At 36.1% G+C, this 21,137-nt stretch overlaps 1 protein-coding gene across 1 annotated transcript in view; it reads left to right on the top strand.

Moving 5' to 3' along the window:
• Nucleotides 1–21,137, top strand: part of VIPR2 (vasoactive intestinal peptide receptor 2) — a 53,332-nt gene that overhangs the window by 10,520 nt on the left and 21,675 nt on the right. The window contains exons 3-5 of the mRNA XM_048950677.1: nucleotides 2,681–2,788; nucleotides 4,911–5,008; nucleotides 18,352–18,449. Coding sequence (XP_048806634.1) covers nucleotides 2,681–2,788; nucleotides 4,911–5,008; nucleotides 18,352–18,449 — 304 coding nt within the window. The remainder of the gene's footprint in view (nucleotides 1–2,680; nucleotides 2,789–4,910; nucleotides 5,009–18,351; nucleotides 18,450–21,137) is intronic.

The following is a 21,137-nucleotide window of genomic DNA, read 5'->3' as shown; positions in this document are numbered from 1 at the left end:
ACTAATTGATAAAGGCTTCTGAGTTGTGTGCAGATTACGATAGCAAATCCACCGTCTTACAGAGTGTTTATTAAACAGAAGAGAAAATCTGTGCAAGTAGTCAGTTTTTATGGATGTGCATGAATGCTTTGATGTCTCATCTCAGCTCTCAATTGTTAGTGAAAACTGGGGTGAAATAAAAAGGTCTGAAGTCACACAAGCTGCTGATTATTACTGTGCACTCCAGAACTTGTTCATGCTGGCTCAGGCAGTACGTCTGTCCAAGCCAAAAGAATTTCATTTTGCCACTATAGTTATGAGTGGTGGCAGATGAAGAAAACAGTTTCTTTGTCTCTGTGATTACTGGTATGTGATGTTGTTGATGTTGTTTCTGGCTTTAAATCAATTGGAAAGGAAGCATGACCTGATTTGGCTGGGGTTTGCATTCTTCTGTTTTGCATAAACTCTACTGTTAGATCACGGGAGTAAGGCTTAATTTTAATCCAGTACTGCAACTCAGGAAGCACCCAAACATGTTTAAGTTCTGTTGACTTCAAAGGGTATGAAGATATAAACCTTATTTTTTAAATTATGCATAAAAGGACAAATCAGCATGGCCTCAGAGGTAGCATTACTAAGGCTAAAAAAAGCCACAAATATCAGAGGGAGCATAAGATAAGCAGGTAAAACACAGGTTCGAAAAAACTCACAAGCCTGTTCTGAAAGAAAGGTGTGAACCAACTGTAGGGGTAGATACACTGGAAAGGACAAACTGTGGGATTATCAGGAAAAAGGAGTGATTATGAAGATCAAGGAGCCTTTACACTCTACATCAGTCACTAAAAAAACTCATTCAAAAGGTAAGGACCAGAAACCTGGAAAGAGTTGTCAACAGGATCTTCTCATCTGGTTGTAGAATACAGCTGGAAGGAGTGCCACTTTCATAGTTCCTAGTCCTAAGTTTCCCTTACCATAAGGTAAAGCTGAAAGAAGTCAGATATATTGATCTAGGAGTTAAGAGTTATTAAATGAACCAGAATAAATAGTCCCCTTCAAAGTAATTGGAAATCTCGACAAACCAATGTTTATCAGCTTTAAGCAAATGAGAGTGGGATTGATTAGAATACAAGTACATACTGTCTAGATTCTGCAACTAAATTAGTAACTTCAGACTCTCTTGGGAAGAAATGCATGTTTTGAGAATGAAATTCCTCTGAACATTATTAGGAGTCTGCTTTAGAAATATATGAAATTAAACAAGTGAGCAGTGCATTCTATGGAGATGAGGTCCTTGAAGTCTTAAAGGCCAGTCAAGAATACTTACAGGTCAGATTTGCTCTAAGTACACTGGATGAACCTCTCTTCTCAGACCAACGTACTTCTGGAGGACATCCTGGATACTGAGTGCCACCTTGCAGCCTACTTTGCAAGAAAAAAAAACATGTTGTAAAGATGCCCACAAACAATTTGTAGCAGTGGGTAAATTGTCCATAAGGTAGTACAGACGATGGGAGATGGAATAATCGGGAAATAACTTCTTTGCCCCTTTCCTACCCTCCCATCAGCTGCCATTAGAGACAAAGTGATATAAAGGGACTTGCCATGGAAAGCATTATAAAACAAAAAAAAAGGTAGGTTCGTTATTACAAATGAAGTAGGATGTGGTGATGGCACAGGACGTAGGAGTGGATCTAACTTACGATGGAAATTTATTTGAGTTGCTTGACCAGGTTCCATTTTACATTGTCTTACGCACCCTATTAATTGAAATGAGTATGGGAAGGTATGCAATGTAGGGAATACAATAAATTTGCATATCTTTTGGGATTGAAATGTTGATGCAGTATACAAAGCAGTGGAGGGTAAGGCATTACTTGTAACATACCCACACAGTAAACTTTGTGAAGTATTCCTCCTAGTAATCTCTTACTTTTGACATCGTCTTTCTGAATTCGTTTGGAGCTGTGTTCTTCTAAAAGGAATGAAGAAGGACTCAGTCTCCATGAGCAACTGATTCCTCTGGAGAACATTTATGCAGATGTCAGCATGGGCAAAGCCTTAACGAACGCAATCTATCAGTAACAAGTTGTTACTAGTATTACCATCAAATGTTCCTATGAAGTTTTATGACCTCCTTCCTGAAATCAACATACAGAAGCATTCTTTGTTTGAATCTCCATTACTTAATTTAGGAGAGAAGATTTTGTAAGTCCATACCTATTATTCCAAGAATTCTCCAGTCACGATGTATTTCCATCATATAGGCATTGCTGAGACCAATGAATTACTTAAATATTTCTTTGTGACGTTCAGTTTGCCAATTACTGCACATTAAAAGTTTCATTTAACTGTGATTAAGAGATTCTCAAAATTTTGAAGTTGCTCCTAGATTATATTAATACTCAGAAGTTACTTATTACATTCTTTATCATTCTTTAGCGTGACATGGTTTTGATGAGACATTTTGAAAACAAGTATATTGACTGACTTAAAAGAAGCTGATTAATCATTAGACTTTTGTGATTCCCCAAATATTTTCAAAGAAAATATAATCTCTGTGGCTTTCTTTCAAGTTTAATCTGTCTTGAAGTACTAATCCAAAGCTTCCACTGAGTCTTAGATACTTATTAATGAGGTAAAGACAGTGGATGGCTAGTCCCAGGCAGAGCTTTCATGTCTCTTACTGTTGTTTTTCTTTAAGGATGTGTTGGAGTTTGGGATAACATCACCTGTTGGCGTCCTGCAAAGGTTGGAGAGACTGTCACTGTCCCTTGCCCAAAAATATTTAGCCTTTTTTCTGGAAAACCAGGTATTTAACTTCAAAGTGTATTTTTTTCTTACTTCTTTTTAGTGTTTGATAAAATAATGTGTTAAAAATGTTGACTTGGAGCCTAAGGTTTTAGTTTTTTTAAGAGCTGAAATAACAGATTTTCTACAGAGCTGTTCATGATACATCATGGAAGGACCAAATAATTGTTTTTGTGGTCCATCTGGTATTCTTAGTTTAGGTACTAAATGTGCATAAATTCTGATACAGTGCAGCTCATCAAAGCTGTAGATGTTGCTTACTCTTCTGGGCCTGTCTGCATTAATAATTAATGCCGCTGAACCGGACTGACATCTCTGACATCTGCCATCAGATTACATACAGGTTGTTCCTTCTGTGCTTAGGAGAGGTGCTCTGCCTTGCCTTCATGAGAGTTACGAGCCAACATTAACACATAATAGCAAAAAATTACTGCTATTAAAATTTAAGGGAATTATTATGAAACCTTTCATGCTGCTTTTAAATAGAAGCTGAAATGAACTCCTCAGTGACTAAGATTCCTAAGACCTGTTCATAGGATCATAGAATTGCTCATAGAATGACCTTAAAGATCATTGAATCCAACCACTATCAAACCATACTACCCCACTTCTAAGAACCCTCCACTAAATCACGTCCCTGAGCACCACAGCCAAACGGTTTTTAAACATATCCAGGGATGGGGAGCTTATTCCAGTGTTTAACAGCCCTTTCTGTAAGGAAGTTTTCCCTGGTATCCAACCCAAACTTGCCCTGGTGCAACTTAAGGCCGTTTCCCCTCGTCCTGTCACCTGCCACTAGTGAGAAGAGACCAGACAGCTCTCACTGTAAGCACCTTTCAGGTATTCTCTTAACATGTTCCTCTGCTCTGCCTAATCAAAGAATCTTTATCTACTTATAAAGTGAAGGCATTTTAGAGTGTATAAACAGGTTAGAGAGGTTTTGTGGTTTGCCAATCGACCCCTCGTAGTGTATGTACAACTTTCTGCTGAAGACATTGTGCGAAGAAGTAACTGAGGAGCAAGATAAAAATCAGAAAAGTTTTAGTTTGGAATTTATATGAATATGTTTGGTTATTCTTGATTTAAGCTGATCTGTGACACATTTATTTGCCCCTGGGTGATGGAAAGCAGGCATCTTCAAGTTAGTTAAAGACCAGTAATAAACTCCAAACCATAACAATATGTTATTAGAAAGACAAGCATCATGAATATTTAAATTGCTGTAAGAAAGATGAAGGGTAGTTGCTCATGATTTAACATTTTAAGAGTAAATTATAATAATTTTAATGACTTTTGTTTATTCTAACATCAGATTTTCTCAAGCTGTTTCATATTGGATGAATATTAGTGCATATTCGTTAGATTAAGGAGTACTATTATAGATTGCCCCAATCTCATTTGAGTAACTTCACATGGGAGAGAAATCAACTTATTTTCTCAATTCCAATCAAAAAATCTTTTATGAAACAGTTCAGAATTCCTTTTCCATTTTCTGTATCTTCTGTAAGAACATCAGTGACTGGTTCAAAGGTTAAGATTCAGCATGTGTATTTATGTCATCATTCCTCAACCTTTCACAAAGTTCAACCTTTAAAATCCATTACGAACTCCACTGATGTTTGCTGTAGCAGTAATTCACCACCATAATATCTAAGAGCTTTAATAACTCTTCAGGAGATCATGTGGTATTGTCTTCTAGGAAAAAGTTAAAGTCAGAATACTCTCACTGAAATTACTTTTCTTTCAGATTAGCTAATCTACAAGTTATCCTCTTCATAAAATGAACTGAAAGCCTCATTCTAGAATACTTCAGACAGTACAACAAAATATTTCAGGCTTTTGCAGATGTAACAGGAATAGCTGTTGTACCAGAGCAGAAGCCTACCATCACAGCTTGGAATATTTCTTTACTGTAGAGACTACTCGGAGCAGTAGTAAAAGTCAAAGTAAAGTTAATGAAGAGCATATGATAGGAAACAGATGAGTTGATTTAACAGGAGACTTAGGAAATAGAGTATATTAACAGCATGTTTCCAGAGGATAACAAAATTAGATTGGCTACATTCATTGTTGAGTAGCCTTTTGAATCCTTCTGATTTAAACTCTCAAATTTTGCTTTACAGGAAATATTAGCAAAAATTGTACCAGTAATGGATGGTCAGATATTTTTCCTGACATCTTAAGTACTTGTGGATATAATGACTATGAGGATGATTATAAGGTAGGAAGAACATTTTTTCAACTCATTTAAATGCTGATGTTCAAAATAGCGATGAGACATAATGTGCTTCCAAATAATCCTATTTTATTCAATCAGAATTAGTAACAAACTGTAGACATTTTTGGTAGCATTGCTTGCCACGTGCTTAGATTGCAAATGTCATGTAAGACAAAAACAGAAATATAGAATTTTGTAATTGTTTCAAACATAAGGCTATGATCAGTTGTTAAGTGCAGCAGTGCATCCACATTTCTAATACTGACTGAGCTTTGTTTGTTGCACTTGTTTTGCGTGGTGTTATTTCCAAATGTTTCTATTATAACAAATCCTAATAATGTAATAAATCTGTTAATAATGTATGCACCATTTGATTGCTGATATGTCTAAGTTATCATGAGTAAAATAGAACTAACATAGGTCACTGGAATTATTGCAGATTTATGTTAGACTTAAAATTGGATTAGCCATTAGAAATGATTCAAAAAGCTATCAAGACATCATAAACATAGTACAAATGGAAAATGAATTTGTTCAGTTTGTAGAAACTATTTCTTGTTCTTTGTTATTTAGAGAAATACTCTTTCCATGATGTTTTGCCTATTTCCTACCAGCTTTTCTACTCACTCTAGCGGCACAAGATTTTGTTTACAAAAAATGGTTTTCAGATCACAGTGTCAGTACTTTTGTTATTGTGAGCACATGAAGTAATCTCGTGGATAAACATTCTTAACCCTTTGGGTTTTCCTGAATTGTATTATATATGTGGAACCGCTCTAGCAGATGTATTCCAGCCTACTGCAGAGATGTGCTAGCTTTCTAGCTAAGACATGGTTCTTGCCATTTCTTTCTGTATTTTAAAGCCCTGCCTGTAGATGAGCATGAGCAATAAAGAATTTTTAGAATGTATTACCTTCCTATCCTTTCTGAAGACACATTTCAAAACACTGGTGCAATCTGACTCCTTGGGAACAATCCCATGTTACTGCTAAACCAGCCCTTTAAAACACTGTCATCAACCCAGACTTTGTCACAGGGAGTCAAAATAGGTTAAGACTTAAAAAAATCAAATGAGCAAATGACAAAATTTCAGGTAGTGAGATGTACTCAATTAGTAGAAGTAGCAGTAGAAATAGAAAAGCAGATCTTGTTTGAAGTAGCTACTACTAACTTAAAGGAGCAATTTGAAATGCAAGTTGATTGTACTTACAGGAATGAAGCTAGAGAGGCTGGAAATGGGTAGTAGTAGTGACATTTGAACAAGCCTGATAAAGATTAAATAAGAAACAAGGGAAGATAAAAATTAGAAGAGAAGTAGAGAGCAGATATGGGAGAAAATGATTAACAGAAGCACGATTGAGAGAACATTCTAGGCATCTGCCATAGATAGTATACAACATAAATATGCATACCATGTTGCAGGGATGGAAAGTGGAAGTGCAAGCACTGATTGTGTTTCAAGCAACATGGCCTGACAGCCACTGTCCTCTTTTCTCAAGTGTCACTGTCATTGTTCAGAGGATATTCTTTGCCTGAAGATCGTAACTGGTTAATTCAGTGAAACATAACAATAATTCTTTTTTAACCTTAAAACTGACAAGTCAAAAAAAAAGTCAATACAAGAGTGCAGACATATCGGATGGCAAACTGATCCTGTGCGAATAATAAGAATATGCAGTTGTTTTAGGGTTTTTGTTTGGTTTGTGGGTTTTGTTGTAGTTTTTCTTTGTAATTAAGAAAGGATGGAATTATCAGAATGAAATCTGAAAAGGAAAACAGGAAAGGAAGTGTTTAAATGCATCTCTTCATGGGAAAAATTATAGAAAATGCAAATATCACTCAGTATTGAGATTTCAGGAGGCATTTAAATGCCAGCTGTTACACAGAAAGCAGATGATTTCTTGAATTCAAATCTTACCAGTTAGTGGTAGCATCTTTAAGGAAAAAGCCGTTCCTCAGTATTAGTCAGTATATTTCAACTGTATTTGACCCAGATTTTCAACAAAAAGAGTTAAAAATGAAATCGTAGCCCTTCAAATAACAAAATGTTTTGGACATAAAAATTACATGCGACCATATTTTTCAGGCAACGTATGAGGTTATTCTCAGAGTTAAAGTAAATACAGAAATAATATTTTAGGAAAAGTGACAAAATACTTTTCCTATGGTAAGTCTTAAATGTTTTTCCATACTCTTTCCCTGAAGAAAATGTTTGCAGAAGAGGTAGAAATTGTCTTTGTTACAGATTGATACCTGTATCTTCCCTACTGGATAAATTTCCATTATAGACCCATTTATAGGATCTATAATGGGTCTGTATTTATAGGTAACCACCTTGAAGAGTAGGACTCTGAACAAACAATTATGTTTTCATCACATCACATCAAATTGTGTATTTAAATCTTTGTTATATACTTCCAATCTCTTTCCTGTAAGAAAATTGGTTGCTGCTGACCTTCAAGATCAACTTTCAGATTCATCTTGTTCATTCTAATAAGTATCTTCTTTTTTCTTGTATATTTCCTTTGAGCTTGTGGCACCACAGTGGCAAAATGGGTGACTTGATTTGACCATACGGGAAAAACATGTCAAGGTCTGTTAACCCCAAACAAACTTCACTGCAACCTTTTCTTTCATGTCAACAATGCTGACCTTTTAGTTGGACGCACGAGTCCAGATGTCCTCAGAGGGTATCACGATCTTTATCAGCATTACTAGCACGAGTCAAGCTGCCTCATGAATGTAAAGGACTGAAATGTGGCCACTTTATTTAAAAAAAAGAAAGACAACTACAAGTCAGCTAATACAGTATTATCTAATCTTAGCTTGAATTGACCTGACATTTATTATATCACAGGCTATATGGTTCAAACACTTCAGTAATACAAAGATAAATTCATGGAGAGGAAAATTCTCAGTGCTATTGCACATGATGAAACTGTTGCAGCACGTGCCTGTATGGAACATCATCAGTGAAAGGATTATCTGTGGTTTGGCAACTTTCCACAAGCATCCATTCTTAGGTTTCTGCCATAGATAACACCCTGAGTGAGCTGCCTTGGGTACTTCCCAAAACAGTTGCAGTCAAGGTAGCAAAGTCAGGACTGACTCAGACAAACACTGTCCTGAATGTCTGTAATTGCCTTTAGAAAACAGGTGCATTACTACTGTCTGTGAAGTGGACCATTGCCTTGGACTAATGGATTGTTTGTCCTGAGTCTAAATTGAATGTGTCCCTTTCAAGAAAATGTATTGCATAGTTGCTGTCTGCCAGTGTTTCTCTGTCTGCCTGTGAGTCATGCTATTTTTGTTTGCATTACATTCTGCATTTTTCATTACTTTTTCACAATATGTGATTAGAGACCACTATTTCTGAAAGAGAATACAAAATTCTTCTGTCATGCTCAAGTGAGAAGGATGGGGCATGAGTATAAGAGTATAAGCTAATGTACTCTCCTTTGGGAGCACAGTGGGAATTTTTTTTATTTCATATAGATTGTCCACAGATTAAAGTGAACTGAAAGAGAACCATGTTGGAAAAGGGTTTACATTAATCTGTTATTTAAAGATTATTAAATACCAAGGAATACATATTTTATGAGATATATATTTTTGTAAATTCAGTTCTGCGCTGTGCCGTCCAAAAATATGAAGAAATAAGTGCATTGTCCCCATCATATGATCAATCTCTTTATTCCAGCTTGTATTTAAGGTTTTACAAGACTTCAGAAACAGCTGCCACTTTGTTGAAGTTAATGCTGTAAAAGGAAGGAACTAGGATTTGTATTATATTTCCACCTACATTTGCAAGTATCACTATTTCTAATGCTCTCAGCCAAGTTGCTTGGCCCAAACAACCTTATATTCATTGTGCAGTTTAAAGTTTTCTGATGTGTTCTTTCATATCAGTATTTAGACATTATTCAGTATTCTGAAACGTGTTCTAAAAATTTAAGAGCTTGTATTTTAATATAATTGTAAATAATCGCATTTGTGAATATGAAATTTACATATAGCATTCCAAAAATATACTGGGCCCTAGAATAAACGAAGCAGTCATTTGTGATGATCATGATCATACTTTAGAAGTAATCAGTTATATCTTTTGGTTAATAAATAAAGAGCTGTTCATTTTTCTTTTACATGGAGGATAACATCCTGTCAGTAGTGATACTCCTTTGAACAAACACTCAATTCAGTTTTGCTCTTGAGCACAGAATTACCCTCCTACCCCTAGAGGTCCTTCCAAACCGAGGCTGAGGATGAAAGATCCCCTGGGTAACTGTCACCTTTCCTAGGGAGCTTCTGTGCCGTTTCTGCTGTGTAAACAAACAAAAGACTTCAGTCTCTTAAACTTAGTAAAAGAAACATGAAACTATCTGTAGAGAAAATGTTAGCAGAAAAAAAGTGTTCTGAGAAAACAAAACTGTACATAGGAATAGATTTTATGAAAAAATCTCTTGAGCATAACAGTAATTACACAAACTTGTAATCAGATCTCTTCTTTGTATGTGTAATGTCTTCATGTCCATGGAATCAGTTAGCCATAAAAAGCGTTAGGTCTTTATAGTCTACAAAAAAGTGTGCAAGTCATCACCCACTGATTTTGTGGTACCCAGTCACCAGTTGACTTGGTTATTGGTTGCAATTTGAATACTTGCCTTAAAACATTAAAAATAAATTGTTGAATTTCTTCCAAAATTGTTGAATTTTGGAATCAGTATTTCTCAGACAGCCACGTGAGTATTTTGCAAGGCCACATATTTTACTCCTGTGGCAAAAATACTAGCAGAAATTTTCAAGTCATTTCAGTTTCAAAATATCATTTTAACTTCACATGCATGGCTTGAATCAACTTATACTTTGAAAACAGTTACAAAATCTAAGCTTTGATATTTTCTCTTTACGAAAATCTTTCAAAACCCTGCGTGCAGTTTAGTTCTAAATCCTGTTTTGGAGTCTCCATACCTTGTTTACACTTCTGTTGGTCTTATTCTTTCTAATTTAATCTGGAGGTAAAAGCTAAATTAGTTAACTAAGACCTGACTGGTAATGGTTCACACAGAATAGTAAGGAATAGAATGTGCTCAAATTACGTGGAAGAGGTTGGTTTTCACGTGCTGTTGATTTTGGATTATTTTGCTGTTAGTTTTGCAGCAGTACCAATATGAAGACTCAAAGTGGTGCTGTGTAAAATATAGTAACTGTATCTAGGTCAATGATAATTTGATTTCTTTTTCTGGATTTTGACTGCCACAACACAGTGCAGAATTTTGTCCTTTGTCTGCTTTTCTTTGTGTAGTTATTAAATACATAATTTCAGAACTTCATTTGCCAGTTTTTTTGCTGAATCGTTAGGAGTGTCATAGTTCTAATAATCTAAATATTTTACTTAGTTTTGCAAATCATAACACATACATTCAAACAATCATAATTTTTGATGCTGTGGATTCAAACTCTAGTAGTGTTTATTTAGCCTTGCAGTAGTTTGAGGAACAGGTTTATTTAATGGTGTAGCCAATTGAAAGTAGACCTGAAAGGAAAAATTTATCTTCTTAACCAGGAGCACTGAGAGCTTATGAATTAGATACCAAATCTCCAGGAAATTACAGAGGCAGTATTGTGGACAGCTCAGTCAAGAACTCCATGTAGAGTATTTTATTGGTTTAAAAAAAAATATATATATACAGAATTTTATTATTAAGGGAAGGAATAAAAATAAAATATAACCGTTGTATAACCAAGATGTTATAATCACAATACAATTGTGTATAATCAATAGATATCAAGATGTTATAATTGCAATATAATCAAAAGAATAAGGCAAAGCAAACAAGGATCACAAAAGAGAATAAGTAGAAGAGCTTACCCTTGGGTTGAGCTCACTAGAAGATACCAAAGAGGAGGATCTCCAGAAGAGATCCTTCTGCCCTGGTAGCCAGCTCTTAAATAGGTCCAGGAGGGCTGGAGCCAGGCTCCACCCCTTCCGGCAGCACAGCTGAATTGCCTTCACCTGTGCTCCTCTGGCTGACTCATGGCTCACCTCAGGTGATCAATCAGAGGTTCAGGCCGTGACTCAGCAGTTCCCATACAAACCGTACACCAAATAAAAAATACCTTTCTGTGATACTGTTCTCTCACCATCTACCTATTTCAATTTTACACTCACGTCTTGGAAAGTAGAGGACACAAGTCTGAAAGTGAAAATAGACTGAGATTCTAAGAGGCAATGTAGCTGTAAGGCACTGGTTATAAGAAGTTACAGAATTGATTATAAGTTGTTACGGAAGGGCTTTTAACTCTTAATGCTTTTTATCAAAGCTTTTCCTTGAATACATGCAACGTGCTATTAAGAAAAAAAAACAACTGGAAATATATATCTTGGTCTTTTTAACAGTGCTATAAATTCATTCTGCAGTACTGTCTTCTGCAAGATACCTTGTAAGAGAAAAACAAAGGGTATTTTAAACAAAAACAACGTCTGCAGATTACACCATCTAGAACTGGAGCTGTGCCCATGACATGCTCTGTGCTCACTTTAGATCTAATGAGAATGATAAGTCCTTTTACCAGTGTCTTACTTGGAATGACTGTAAATAGCAATAGAAAAAAATGAATTAAGAAGACAATCCCAAACTCTGGTTACACAAAAGCTTTCATCAGTTAAAATGTATGGTTTTGAACCGAGCTAAATTATCTTCAGTTTCATTTAAAACAAGTTTATTTGAATTACCTGAATGTAACTGACTTAGAAAGCATACGTAATCTATGTGCTTACATCACTGCATATACATACGAAAGGCCCCATATGTTGCAAGAGTTATGCAATGAAATACTCAAATCTGTAATTTTTATTAATTTCTGTGAGCAAAAAATAAATATTTAATGCGTAGCTTAATCAGTAGGTGCTGGCACCTGATGATTCAGGATTTCATCTACCAGGACTAAATGATCCTTGGGGGTCCCTTCCATCTCAGGGTCCTCTATGACTTAGTGGATGGCAAGGTAGACATGAGCTAGCAATGTGCCATCACAGCCTGGAATGCCAGCTGTATCCTGGGCTGCATCAAAAGAGTAGCAGCCAGGAGGGCAGGAAAGGTGATCCTGCCCCTCTGTCTGTGCTGGTGAGACCTCAGTTGTGGTACTGTGTCCAGATTTGGAGAATGGAGACATTCAAGGCTGGTCCAGGCTCTGAGCACCCTGATTTAGCTGTAGAAGTCTCTGTTCATTGCAAGGGTATTGGACTAGCTGATATTTAAAGGGCCCTTCCGATTCAAGAAATTGTGTGATTCATTAAATTTCCTTTAAAAAATGCCTCCTCCCTCACTTCCATGTAATTTCTTTGTACCAAACAGTAGCATTTTCTTTTTCATTAATCTTTTGCAACTTTGAGATACATGCTCATTCTGTTATATGCTGGCATCACTACAGTGCTGTGAGTAGTTATCAGTAATAATAATAAGACAGTTGGTAACATATGGACACACTGCCAAACTGAGGTTTTTTAATAGTAAGTAAAAACTACGCATTTTATGTGACTAACAGTCAAAATTCAGACGGACTTTATCTGACTGCAATGGACTCACCTGCATTTAAGGCAGACAGCCCTTGTCTTCTGTAGTATCAGAAGAGATATAGTCTTTGCAGACTGGCTGCAAGTCATCCTAATTTCTTTGATCATCATAAGCACAATGAAGCACATGAATCATAGCATAGAAGAGTCTCTTCTCTTCCATTAATTCCTTTGAGAGAGAGAGAATGACTAGTTCTGTTGAGCTTCATACCTTTTAGAAGGATTATATACCATTACTATATTCATTATTATATTATACATTATTAAGCTAAAGGAAGCCTTACTCATTTCTCCTTATCTCTTGTAGCTATTTGAAAATTTTTTTTTACAGATACATTAGGGTTGTTTTTTTCATGATATTATTACTAAGGAAACAGAACTGTGGTATCTGAAATTCTGTGGGAGTTGGACCTCAGGTGAAAAAGTTCCAAACAAAAGCGAGAAAAAATGCTAAGCTTCAAATGCTGGCCTTTAAAACTAGTTTGAAAATAAAAAAAAATCTTATTAGAAATGGAACCCAAGAATGTGTAATGCTTTTATTGTCTGATGGAAAGCTAACCAAGTCAGTGGAGAAAAGCCTGAGACAGAGCAATATTGCCCAACTTTAGACACCCACGATCTTCATCTGCTCTGAACTTTCTTGGTTTCCTTTGCATTTAATGAAGATAAACCAGGTCTTTTTACTTTATTATCCTTCTAAATTATTTTAAATTTTTCTTGAAGGACAAGATGAATAACACTGCTGCTTTTGTTCCATGGTTATAAAGAAACCTTGCTGAGATGAATTCACCACTGCAAAATTCAAAGGCTTAGTGCATCTCTTGCTTTACTGTACTGTCCTGCACTTGTTTCTAACTTATTCTGAGGAAGAAAACAGGAACTCTGCATTCCTGGACATTAAGAACGTTTACAGGACAGTAAAATTACTTATCCAAAGATCAACTTTATTCAGCTCTGCAAAAATTTGTTCCATTAAAAAAATAGCAGATGAATTTCACCAAGCAGATAACTTTCAAAGTTGTTGCTCTGTGTAATGGAATCCCTTGTGATTCCAAGAAAAGAGAAAGGAAAATATATAGAGAGTTCAAGTTGTTCTTGATATGAAGAAATGCAGAACATGTAAGCAGAATTGAGGTTTTCCTGTGGGAACATTGTCTGGCTGCAGTTTCTCAATAATGAATTCTGATCCAGAATCATTCTTATGATCTTACTGGTGCAGGCCATCTAACAAGTACAGTGACCGTGGGTTATTAGAGTCTGTAAATCAGTTGATCTCTGTTCTTTATTTATGCAAATACAGTGTGTTCTGTGTCTAGGGTAGGAATGAGGGGAAAAATGTAGGACCAAAGCAAGTCATTCTGGAATGAAGATGGGCAAAGATAGGGGAAAAAATGAGCAAAGGCAATGCAGTCTAAACATAGTTATATATGTTATATACTTGGCACCAAACATATTTCCTAAACAAATACTTCCAAGTCACGACAAAAATTAAGGAGAAGATACAGTCTGTCTGTAGATATGGTGTACTTGGACCTTTTAAAGGAATAGGCACATCATAAAAATACAATACATAGATGAGAATTAGAAGATGATACAAGTAGCATGTTTTATAAGCAATGGACTTGTTGAGTTGCTAGTAATTGCATCAGAAGTGATTAAAAAAATTAAGAGATTTCTTCTTATCCATTCACAATAGAAGACAAGTGTGAAAACTTTCACTTTACAGAGTAGGCTTTCTTACCTGATTGGATCTGACTGAGTTCAGAATGTCAGAGCCAGAACTAGAACAGATTTCTTGGGACTTAGAATTTGTCCATACCAGCACAGTTAACAACATTGCATTCTTCAAGTCATTTGCATAAACTTACTTATCACATACTCTAAAAGCTGGAAAGGTGAAATTCAACTTGCAAATCAAAATTCCTGAAGGAAGATACATGCTTGAGACGTATATGACTAATCACTAGTATGTGGAAATGGCATTGATGTGATTGCATAAACGCAGATATCCAGCAGCGTTTAGCATCACTGCCAACATTACAGTAAAGAGATCCTATGTCATATCTGCCATGCAGATGTCTTAGAAGCCCTGGGGCTTCTCAAATAGGACTAGTTCACCATTTAGGGTAGTGGATATCGTTTGTTAATTATGTCAGTGGAATTGACCAGAAAGTGATATCTACTTAGGGGTGAACTGAATGACTCTTGACTTGCAGTTCTTCTTTCTGCAATCAGTATCTCTGGATGCGGAAGGAGAGCTAATATGTTGTCATGAGAATCAGAAAAGTTGGGTAAAGTAAAATACTGAACGTGGGATTGTGGAGGATGAGAAGACATCTTCATCCTGTCTCACTTGGTAAATTATCATCCATGATTGCCAACAAAGTTGTTCTCATCTCATATACTGATCTGAAACCATCTGGTGCTAAATTCGGCATGCTCACTGCAGTGTAATGAGTTTGTAGCTGCACTTTAGATTGTCTAGCCAGCAAAAAAGTGATTTAATAGCAGGTTTTCTTACTGCTTATTTTGTAGCTAGAATGTTACTATTCTCTGCTTGGCTTTCCTTTATGTATTAGAAGGGAGATTATATTAATTAACAGAGGTATTCTGTACTGATCAGTAAAAGCACACTTTTGACTGACTACGATTTAAGACATTTAAGACATTAAACATGAAGGTGCTAATATAGCTTACCTGAATTTACTTTGGTATATGTGATAGTAAGTCATGTAGTAATGCTTGCATCTGTGTGTGTTACACAGCTTGGATTAGTCAGTCAGAAGAATAAAGACACGTACTCAAAGAAATTGAAATTCACTCCCTGCAGAAGTGGAAAACCTTTGGGTGATGTAATAGTAAAGGAAATTATGACTCTTTTTTGTGAAACTAAATTCAGTGTCAGGTAAAAGCCAAATACCAGATTAACGAGTTCTCAAAGTGTCAAGCATTGAAGAATGGCTAGTGTATGGCTGAAAGGAAACGTGCAAGTTGAAATTACTTCTTGTAGCTACTGGATTCTGATCTGTCATGTAAATCTGGGATAAGTAGTCACTAGCAACAGAACTACATAAACAAAATTGCCAGTATCTTTAGTGTAAGCAAACATATTTCAGTAATTCAAATATTTTTATGGATTCTTGCTTCAAAATAGCAATATTTCTATTCCTGTCAGCTTCTAATACTTCCCGTGTATCATGTGTGTGCGGAGCTGTTTACAGGATTCTCAGAAAAAAGTATTTCAAAGCCTAATAAAAATGTCAACATGAGAATTTTTGAATGCAGAAGGGAGGTGATTCACCTAGGCAGAGGGAACTGTCTGGAGTGTAGAGACCGCGGTACTTGGAGATGCGTACAGTTTGGTCTGTGGAGTCATTTGTTTAACAGCAGATGCATGAGCTTACATGTGCCAAACTTACACACAGCTTGGAGTTATTTCTGCTGCTTGGCAGAAGGAGACTGTCTTTGGGGATTGTATAACCGACTCATAAAACATTTCTGCCACTGTGCAGCAGAAAGGGACCATACAGCTTTTTAAGGTTTTCTAGCACAATGGGAAACCCAAATGAGAAGGAAGAAGTCATTTCTACCAGGGGCTCTGAAGGACACACTTTGCATCAGAAGGCCTGGTTTATGTGATTACCTTTTGAAGAGTACTAGCAAATACAAGTTACAAAGGGATGATGGTTGCTTTAACATTGCAGGATTTGTTAAGCTACTTTGTGGTTCTCAAGACAAGAAGACAAGAGCATTGTAAAGTATTCCCTGTGTTGTCCCCATAATCTTACCAGGTTTTACGTGTATGGCTTTATCATACTAGTAGACAGCTCACTGCTGCTCTTCTGCAGTGTGCTGACTTCTGTTTAGCTGAGCATCAGTGTTACTATTTACAGGGCATCTCTGCTCCTCATTTTTGTCTGAGAAACTGAATGTGAAAACTTCCACTCAGTATTTAAACAACGCAGATTTGCTGTCACTGCAGCTTCTTTTGCAAGTGACATTTATCTCCTTCAAATTTACAATATTTACATGGTGGACGTTAAGAAGCTTTGATTTACAGACCCTCCAGATTTCTGTTTGCATGTTCTGTAGAAAAGCATTTTAATGGGGCCTGGAACTGCCAACAAGATGATAACAAATAGAACAACATATTATGGAACTGCTGTGCATTGTTTCCAGGCTTTGAGTGTGTTCTTGCTACACTTGATAGGCACAAAGTCAGGGAATAAAATTCTTCACCTCCTAGAATGCTGATGATAGATCATGAGGCTGCCAAATTGTTAAGTCATTTATTGGAGCATCCTTCTTCCATGATTTTGCTGGGCAGGGCAGGCTGAATAAAAAAAGTGTCCAGTGTATTTGCAGCATTTCGAGTGAGTTACTCTTCCGTTTTCTAACAGTTTACTTATAGGTACTGCTTTATTACTGCTTTTACAGATGCAGCTGTAAGATCTGAGTGCTATTAATATGTGCAGTACGTATAGAAATTCTGTCAGTTTTATTTAACATATTCTATATTGCTGTTAAAAACTTCTATTTCACATAGCAAAAAATTCTATAATTTTAGTATTTTATCTAGCTTTGTGCAATCACTTTGCTGTAGGCACAAACGAACAAGCAGTTTAATTCTGAGAGCATTATCATCGTTGTTCAGAATGGGTTTTAATGTAATATGTTCTGGCAAATTTACATATAACTGTAGTTAATGATCAGACTGTACACTTCAGTCTGCTTTTTCTCTGCTGATATAATTCCTTTCCAAGATTTAGCAACTAACTTTACAAAATAAGGAATGGGAAAGGGTTGTTTGGGTGACAAGTATTTGAACATACAGATTAGGAAATGAATGGAATTTAAAGATGTCCTTAAAATTAATGGGACGTAAATGTCCTTAAAATTAAATTCATGTATAAATGCATGACTAAGTACACTGGAGCAGAAGGACTGAGAGATTGCCTCGTTCAGTGACAATCCATTCTTTCAAACTGCATCTCATTCTTACTTTTCAGATGTCTGTGAACATTTTTTGACCAGATACTTTTTTTACCTCATAGACATGGGATAATCAGCTAAAATTGCAACTTGTGTGACTGAACGTGTTCAAAGAAGGGCAACGAAGCTGGTGAGGGGTCTGGAACACAGGCCATATGAGGAGAGGCTGAAGGAGCTGGGAATGTTCAGCCTGGAGAAGAGGAGGCTCAGGGGAGACCTTATTGCTCTCTATAACTTCCTGAAGGGAGGTTGTAGTGAGCTGGGGGTCGGCCTCTTCTCTCGTGTCATTAGTGATAGGACCAGGGGGAATGGTTTCAAGCTACGGCAGGGGAGATTCAGGCTGGACATGAGGAAGTATTACTTTTCAGAAAGGTGGTCAGGCACTGGAATGGACTGCCCAGGGAGGTGGTGGAATCACCGACCCTGGGGGTGTTCAAGGAAAGACTGAATGTTGTGTTGAGGGACATGGTTTAGTAGGAGCTATTGGGAATAGCTGAACGGTTGGACTGGGTGATCTTTTAGGTCTTTTCCAATCTTAGTGATTCTATGATTCTATGAATTTCTTAGGCTGTATTTTCTACTGATGTCTGTTGGTTTGATACGCTGCATTGCAAAAATATGTTGGAATAAAGGTATAACACATTCTCATCGTGTAATATAGAGCAAAGCGTGAAAATAATGCTATTTATTTGGTCTTGAGAACTATTTAATGGAAAACTGTATCACTTCAGTGAATTCAAATATCAATAAGTGGTTTCAGCATGTGTATATTTTTGTGCAGGTCAACTTCTATGTAAGAGTGAAGGCAATTTATACCCTTGGTCACAGCGTATCTCTGATTGCTCTCACAACAGGAAGTATAATTCTTTGCCTTTTCAGGTATGTATTTTTCACTAGTAAATATGCACAATAATAAAACAGTTTTAATTATTGTCTTATTACTGATTGCCCAGATTTTTTTAAAAAAGTATCATTTTTGCATTTTCTCAGACAGCTGACAGTAACGTAATGCCTACAGGACTTTTGCCAGCACCAGTCATTACAAAAAAATTCAAAGCACTTTACAAATGTATAGACATTACAGCCTACCTAGGAATGAATCTATGCATAGGTGCACATCATCTAGGAATCTATAAAGTAATTTTTGTTTCATTTTAAAAATCAATACACTGAATTGTTCTTGAAAATAAGTAGAATGCTGGTCTCAACACCAGACAACTGGTGCTGTTCAGAAACTTCTGAGTGGTCTCCAGGCATCACAGGTAATCCAAGAGGGTTTGTAAGGGTGTGGGTAACTGTGCTGAAGGACAGTACTTGGTGTGCAGTGTTTTACTTAGGCAGTGTTGGGAAAAGCAGTACTGTCTGCTGTTTTCGGCTCATTTCTGAGCATTCAGGGCATTTTCTGAGACAGAAAGTTATCCCCATCTGTCAAAAGAAAGAGCAAAATCTTATTATTGATATCATAGCTTTCCTCATTTTCTTAACTTTCATGCCGTTATGCTTCATTTCTGTCTAATTGAATGGCTTTTATATTCTCCAGTATTAACCTTACACAACTTTTCATTTCCACTCTAAGAACAAGAAAATGCATCTCTCAAATTAGTAGAAAAAGATTACATGTAATATTAGATGTAGAGGGCTGCATAGTTTCAGTCCTCTGATTAGCTTGTTACTGTGGCATGCTATAAATTTTATAGACTACTGTAAGATTTTGTCAATATTTGAATATTTAGAGGCAGTTCAGAGTGGATAAATGACACATGATACTATTTTGGAATATCTTTGAAAAAAATGGAGTCACTTATGGGTATAATGTGTCCACTACCAAACACTGAAAGCAGATCATGCATTTCAAAACTGCTAATACCCAGTAACACATTTCAGACATTATATCATAGACATCTGAATGTAGCAAAGAGACACTTCTTGTGTCATACTGCAGCTGATGCAATTGTAAAGTGTCAGTGAGAAAAGTGAATGTAAAGGGCTGTATGTCTCTGCATATCTCTGAGTCGTATGCCATCCTGTACATTCTGGTCTGTTTTTAAGGACAGAGTTTGAAAATAAGATTCTGTAAAGTTTAGCTTTCTGCTACTTACCTGTTTACACCTGCTGTCCAAAAAGTACACTTTGCCCTGAAAGGGTCCAGAGGTTCTTTATAGGTAATTTCAATATAGTATTTGTGAAAATAGTTCACTCACCCCTGAAATACATTCTCCTTTGCATGTAATCAGCAAACTGTCTTTGTTGTATTTAAAAAAGACATTAAACAACTTTTCAGATCACACTGACTACAGGAGATTGGCTAGTTAAGAAGATAGCTAAAAATCACTGGAGTCACTAAAGCAGGAGGGTTGTGAAAATTCTGACTTCACCCAGCAGGATTAGGATTTAAACTTGCATATTACTAAAGCCAGACGTTATGATAATTATGCCTCGCTGGATTTGTATATTTATGCTACCAATTATACTGCGTTTAATCGGGAATATATTCAGTATCACGTTATAAATGAAAACATGGACATGAAAAAGAAGTGGAAATTCTTTTTCAGGTACTACTGTTTAACTTCCACACTCCATTGTATATTATATCTGGCAGAACAGATACAGCCTCAAGCCTTTCCAGTTGTTTAAAATATCAGCTCTAAGCACAAAAAAGGCAGAACTGTTGGATGATAGAAGGTGATTTTGCCTGAAAGTTTCCATGCAGTTGAAGTTCATTTCCATGCAGTTGCAGTTCTGTGCGTCTCTGTTATGTTTCTTCCAAAGATGATTCCCACTTGATCCTACAAAACCGTTAGATAGCCTTCCATTGTTAATACATGCAAAGGACAGGTTTAGAAGCGTTGCAAAACAAAAGGATTTCATCTCTGAATAATCTTCTAAGCTCAGAATAAAGGCATAGAATATGAAGGTCTGTAATATCATTCTATCTTAAGATGGCAACGTTTTTCAAGTTGCTGTGGTGTCACTCTCCACGTAATTCTCTGTGTACTTACTATGAGTAAACTAAATTGGAAACTCTCTGGCACTATACTTTTCTGTTGGACATTGCCACATTGTCAGGGCTAGTCTTGTTTCTGTAAACATTTTATAAACATTGAAAGTAATGATTTTGACTTAGTCAAAAGTAGTATTTTTACCCTACATACAACGTAAATTTCTGTTCCTTCATTTTGAATGTCTGAATTTTAGTATATCGTGAAGTTTTAGAAAATTGAAAACTGATTTGAAATAATTAATATTTTTCTCATACTTTAAAACATGTTTTTTTTTTTCCAACTCAGAGTGAAAATGAATTGTAGAACAGCATGTCTTTGTGTAACACTTAGATTCAAGTTGGAGCTCTTAGAATACTTCCTTCAAGATAACTCCTGTATTGCAAAACCAAAAAAGTCAGATTCTCTACCTGACACTAATATGTGTATCTTACCAAGAAGAAAAGTATGACTGAATCATTTTTATAAGATGTGTTTTCATGTGTATCAACTATCAGTCAAGATTCAAGATAGTTTTCTATCATGACTCACAGTGAATAGAATAGCAGCTTTTGTTTTGCTGCTAAAA

The sequence above is a fragment of the Lagopus muta genome, chromosome 7, assembly GCF_023343835.1.
Source record: "Lagopus muta isolate bLagMut1 chromosome 7, bLagMut1 primary, whole genome shotgun sequence".
Classification (NCBI taxonomy): Eukaryota; Metazoa; Chordata; class Aves; order Galliformes; family Phasianidae; genus Lagopus; species Lagopus muta.
The sequence above is the reverse complement of the archived record's forward strand: the minus strand, read 5'-3'. Positions and strand labels throughout refer to the sequence as shown.